Source organism: Chiloscyllium plagiosum, unplaced genomic scaffold (genome assembly GCF_037043375.1).
Source record: "Chiloscyllium plagiosum isolate Xiang-an unplaced genomic scaffold, Cpla_swu_hap1 HiC_scaffold_35, whole genome shotgun sequence".
NCBI lineage: Eukaryota > Metazoa > Chordata > Chondrichthyes > Orectolobiformes > Hemiscylliidae > Chiloscyllium > Chiloscyllium plagiosum.
In genome coordinates this window covers 58545108-58551356 of record NW_028270173.1, presented here as the reverse complement: position 1 = coordinate 58551356, position 6249 = coordinate 58545108, and the positions used below count along the sequence as shown (strand labels likewise).

Sequence of the window (6249 nt, the reverse complement as noted above, 5' to 3'; positions counted from 1 at the left end):
AGCTGCTTTCTATTCACCCTGTCCATGCCCTTCATAATCTTATACAGTATATCTCTATCAGGTCCCCTTCAAATTCTCTACTCTGAAGAAAGCAACCCAAGCTTAACCAGCCTCTTTTTGTAGTTGAAATGTACCATCCAAGAGCACATCCTGGTGAATCAAAAACTGAAATTGTTGGATAAACTCAACAAGCCTGGCACCATATCTGGAGAGAAAGCAGAGTTAACATTTTGGTCAAGTGACTCTTCTTCAGAACTGATCATAGCTCAGATAAGGTGGTATTTATGCTGATGTCGATGGATAGATGAATTGTGTGGATAGGTGGAGTCAGAGATCAGACAGCGAGAAAGACAGGCAAATGAGGAAAAAGAAAGGACTTTCAACTGATGACCCAACACAGAGGAATAACAAACTGGCAGTCATTGTCGAACAATCTCTGAGGAGTCAGCCCCTTCAGCAAATCAGGTGAGTGAGTTGGAAGAAATCATGTTTCTTCTTCCTGTTTTGCAGAAGGATTGCACCATACTACACCAGAGAATACGCAGGAGATAGACACCACAGATATATCCTGACCATCACCCAAGGAACAACTGCAAACTGTGAGAACATATCCAGTCCCTTCACAGCATTGCTCAACCCAGAGAAGGTTGGGCAGTGAAACCATCCGGATATGGGGTCGGGTCAAGAGAGCTTTGACAAACCATCAGATCTGAAACTGGTCAGTGGAATGGAGCCTTTGATCAGAACCAACCTTTCTGAAGTTTGGCTGTGGGCGATCAGTCAGAGTGAAGCTGGAAAGAAGTGTGAGTGGCTCTAAGTGTGGTGAGAACTTCAATCATTCATTGAGCCTCATGAACCACTAACTCATTCCTACAAGGGACAGGAGACTCAAGTGTGAGGAGGGTTCCACAGGCTCAACAGATTCTCTGAAACACTAAGTTCCTCTGTTGTAACTCCTGTAACTCTGAGGTGGTGTCATGGAAGATGCACCCTTCAAATGTGAAATATGTGACCTAGCCTTTACACAGTCATCAGTACTCATGCAACACAATTGCATTCACACAGGAGAGAAGTCATTCACATGCAAGGTGTGTGAGAAATCATTCTCAAAATTAACGTATCTCCGCATACACCAACGCATTCACACAGGGGAGAAGCCATTTACTTGTGAGGTGTGTGACAAATCATTCTCATACTCATCAAACCTCAGTGAACACAAACGCATTCACACAGGGAAGAAGCCATTCATCTGCAAAGTGTGCAACAAATCATTCTGTAAGTTAACAAGCCTCCATGTACATCAACGTGTTCACACAGGGGAGAAACCATTCACTTGCAAGGTATGTGACAAATCATTCTCCTACTCATCAACCCTCAGTGCACACCAACGCATTCACACAGGGGAGAAGCTGTACACCTGTGAGGTCTGTGACAAAGCCTTCACACAGTTATCTAGCCTCCTGGTCCATCAAAGAATCCACTTAGGGGAGAAACCCTTCAAATGTGAGGTTTGTGGTAAAGCTTTCACAACATCTACAAAGCTTCTGACACACCAAAGCGTTCACACAGGAGAGAAACCTTTCAGTTGTGAGGTCTGTAAGAAAGCTTTCACCCAATCCTGCGATCTCCTGACACACCAGAGGATTCACACAGGGGAGAAGCCATTTATATGCAACGTGTGCAACAAATCATTCTCGCGATCATCCAACCTCAGCGCACATCAAAGGATTCACACAGGGGCAAAACCATTCACGTGCAATTTGTGCGACAAATCATTCTCACAGTTAACAAACCTCCGTGTACACCAACGCATTCACACAGGGGAGAAACCATTTAAATGCGAGGTGTGTGATAAGTCATTCTCCTACATAACAATCTTCCGTGCACACCAACGCATTCACACAGGGGAGAAGCTATACATGTGTGAGGTGTGTGACAAAGCCTTCACACAGTTATCGAGCCTCCTTGTCCATCAGACAATCCACACAGGTGAAAAACCCTTCAAATGTGAGATGTGTGATAAAGCTTTTCCAACATCTACGAAGTTCCTGAGACACCAGAGTGTTCACACTGGGGAGAAACCTTTTAGGTGTGATGTATGTGAGGCAGCTTTCAGCCACTCCTGTGATCTTGTCATGCACCAAAGGATTCACACAGGTGAGAAACCCTTCAAATGTGAGGTGTGTGACAGAGCCTTCACACAGTCATCAGCTCTTATGCAGCATCAACGTATTCACACTGGGGAAAAGCCATTCAAGTGTAAAGTATGCAACAAATCATTCTCACGATCGTCAACTCTCCGTGTGCACCAACGCACTCACACAGGGGAGAAACCATATGTGTGTGATGTATGTGACCAATCATTCTCGCAGTCATCAAACCTTCGGGTACACCAACGCATTCACACAGGGGAGAGACTGTTCAATTGTGTGTTGTGTAAGAAATCATTTTCACGGTCATCGACCCTCCGTGAACACCAGCGTGTTCACAGATGATACCTGTGACAAAGCCTACAGGCACTTGTTTGACGCTGCTGGTCCATCAAAGGATCCATACTGAGGAGAAACCATTCACCTGTGGGAGGAGTTTAGTATAGTTATTGGGCTTGTTATATCATTGCCGTATTCACACAGGAGAGGAGCCATTCAAACATGAGTGAGCCTTCACACAGTCAGCAATGCTGATGAAACAGTGATGCATCCAAACTGAGGAGAATCTGTTTAAGTCATAGGCTCTGACAAATATTTCACAAGCTCAACATGTGTTTTAATACATAAGATGATTCAGACAAGGGTGTAAGTGTTCAAATGTGAAGTATGTGACTGAGACTTTCGACTCTGAGTGAACATGTTCATACATGTAAACCAGACACATCCATGTTTAGGAAAAAGTATTTTCAGTGTGAGACATGTAATAAGGGTTTTTCACAATCATCGTGCTGGTGAAACCACTGTACTTTCATATAGGTGAGAAACCATTCAGGTGTGAGGTTTATGACAAGATTTTCAGCGAGTCTCCAACTCCATCAGAGCACTTTCAAATGGAAACTCCTATCTGTGTGAGTTTTGTAATAAAGCATTCGCTCAGTTGTCAGACCTCCTGGAACATCAGGGAATCAACAGAGAGCAAATTCTTTCTTTCTGGCACGTGCCAAGGTTGTTTCACCTCTGCCTCCCCTTAACATTTAAAGCTGGGTCATCTGTTTCTGTTGCACTGAGTGTTGTCTGTGTCATTTACCCTCCAGTGGTCACACAGGTAACCCGTCTGTCTCAGCAGGGTCTGTATCAAACCTCTCCCACTATCAGGCCAATCATTTCAAGAAGGTCAATTTAACCTTTGATTACCAAACATTCTTAAAAGAAGACATAAATATGTATAGAAGCTCCTGTATAAACTGTGCATCCTTTCAGTGTCACATCAGGTGCAAGTTACTCCTTACAAATGTCCAAAATATAATAAATCTGGAAATAACTACCATGGCCCCAAGTGTAAATCCCTCACCTCTCTTTCAGTAAAATAATCTGAATCTTCTTCTGATCTTTAATGATGAAATTATCAAACTTATTGTCAGCCAGACTCCAGCTCAGTCACATGACCCTTCATTTATCTCAATTTACAGATATTGTTCCAAAGTATAACTCCTATAAACCAAAAGATTTAATCATTCTTAAAACTTCATAAATTTCACACCATAAAAATATTGAATTATGGTGTTTTGATAGGAAAAGCCTGGGAGGTTATTCAGCACTTTCTGGTGGAATTTTCTGGGAAAAAAATTACCTATGATTGATGGTAAAGGTCAATGATGTTTAATCAGGATTTTGAAAACCCAGCAGAGATCTCATTAATGGAGGAATTTTGGAATATTATTTGTTTCGGAATCAAGTTCCCTATGGGGTACTATAAAGTTTCTAAAATAGAGAAAGCAGCTGTTTTAGCTGATAGTTACAACTTAACCCACAAAACCCCTTGGTTAATAGATAAAAAAAATCACACATGACTTTGATGACCAGTTGTGTGTACACTTCTGGATATAAAAAGAAAAGAAAAAAAAATCCATAAGCCTCTCAATGTCAGTAAAAGTTTGAACTCACCATGGGAGCTGGATAAAGACATGATAATAAACAAAACGCTAATACAATGCAGGGAGATAAGAGTGATTCAAAGATACCATATGCTCTTATTGTCATACAGCAGAACACTAGAAATTAAAATCAAATTTGAAATTGTTGGTGAAATTTTCTGTTGTTTTCAAGAAAATGCTGTGTCAGTAGGAGGAGCTGATGACCTATAAAATGTCAATCAATTTCAGTGGGTATAAATCAAAGCTTAAAATACTCTGAAGGTTTCATATTTTAGGGTGAAGGAACTCTAGTTTTGTCTGATAGATGACCCAAAAGTTTGATATTAGCAAAGGCTGTGAATCTTCCTCCAAAAAATTCACTTAACGAATACAGTATGGGTACCGGGCATTGATGGAAACTGTTTACCTGTTTTATTGTATCGAGTGAATTTAAGTGGTGCTTTACTCAGTAGGTCTGTTATTATTGGAGTAGTCTCCGCATTTCTTTAATCATGATGTCAATTTTATTGTCGTAAATGATCTTGTGAGGAATAAAGTATTGTCATCTCCTGAGAAGGGAGACAACTTATTTGAAATTGCCAATGTACTCAAAGAATCTGGGACTAATTGTAATTCTGCTGTGGAAAGAACTGCTCCTGCTAAAGATATGTCCAAAGAGGTATATTGGAAACAAAAAGACTTGTTTGTGGTGAATACTGTTATTTTGAAACAACAATGGCACATTAAAGTTCAGAAAAGCAAACTGAGACTTTAGAAGGAGAATCATTAAATCCCGTGTTTTAGCATAAATGTTTGTTTTCTAAAACTGTCTTCTGTGATCTGAACCTTAAATATTCTACAGCCTGAAAGAAACGTCTCAGTGTTATATTTTCTGAGCAAGCTATGTCCGCCAAAATTTAACAGACAAATGCACAATTAGTGACCTGTCAGTGAGTTTCACAGCTGGATTGCAGATGGTGTGAACATTCCACACCTGGTCTTTTTCCTCTTCAAGAATTAAAATCCAGAGGCCACAATATTTTTATACAGAAAATAAATTTCTACAGATAAGCTTGTTTTATCTTTTACCTGGTATATAAGCATCTATATTTCCGAGCTGTTTAGAGGGATAAACATTTATACTTCCATTTTTATGACTATGGTAACTAGTTTTGCATCCTCATTGAATACTTTTTTTATAATAAACTATTAATTTTGTATTTATTAAAGAAACATGAGGCTCAATTTGTTTTCAGAGTGCCTCAATGAGGGGCTTCTGGGTGAGTTCAAGGGAGGATCAGGGTTTTGGTTCATCCTAAATTTCCACCGGATTGGCCTGACATTTTCTGGGAATAGAGAATTGGCGATGGGAAGGGAGGAAGGAGACCTGCATTTTTCAGCACCATGGATGAGTTGACCCAAAAAGCCTGTTTTCGTGCTGCATGTCTCGCTATATATTTAATTGATCAATTCAGTAACGCAGAATGTCTTTTTCATGCTATGACCTGTGGAGGTGTGGCATGAGAGCAAAGGTGCACTCCTTCCACTTGTGTTGTCACAGGAGAAAAGTAAGGAAATTATGGTCCATTTGCATAAAACAAAATGGTTTGGCCTCACCTGGAATATTGCTTCCATTTCTGGACACCATACTCTAGGGAGGATGTGGAGGCATATGAGATGGTGCAGAAAAAAAATCACAAGGAAGCTTCCAGGGATGAGAAATCCCAGTTGCAGAGATAGATTTGAGAAGTTGGGACAGTAAAAGTTGTGGGGCGATTTGATAGAGGTGTTTAAAATTGTGAGGACCTTGGACAGAGTAGAAGGGAGAAACTGTTATCTTGTGTCACCATTCCTTCTTTGTCAATTACCTTAAAAGTCTATCCTGTGCTTGTCAATCCACTCCTTGAAAGTGATCAGGACAACCAGATTTTTTTAATCTTGGAAATTATGTCGGAAGAATTGTACCACATTGCTGAATTTGATATCCAGATTAAGATGTATTATAATCGCTTGTGATGTTTTTTGAAAGTTTTCCTCTTACACTATTTATAATCCAATGTTCCATCTGTTAAAAAAGATTTTTCATTGTCCTTTACAGGTGAATTTTTAAGCTCAGTCTTTAAAATAATCTATATTCATTTCAGTTTTCCATGCTTATTGGCCTCCATGTCTATAGTTTTTTTTCA

General features: G+C 40.0%; 1 protein-coding gene across 1 annotated transcript; it reads left to right on the top strand.

Moving 5' to 3' along the window:
• Positions 1 to 455: 455 nt before the first annotated feature.
• LOC122541586 (uncharacterized) lies at positions 456 to 4826 on the top strand. The gene has a single exon (XM_043678433.2). The coding sequence runs from the start codon at positions 978 to 980 to the stop codon at positions 2493 to 2495; it is 1518 nt and encodes a 505-aa protein (XP_043534368.2). The 5' UTR covers positions 456 to 977; the 3' UTR covers positions 2496 to 4826.
• Positions 4827 to 6249: the final 1423 nt, after the last annotated feature.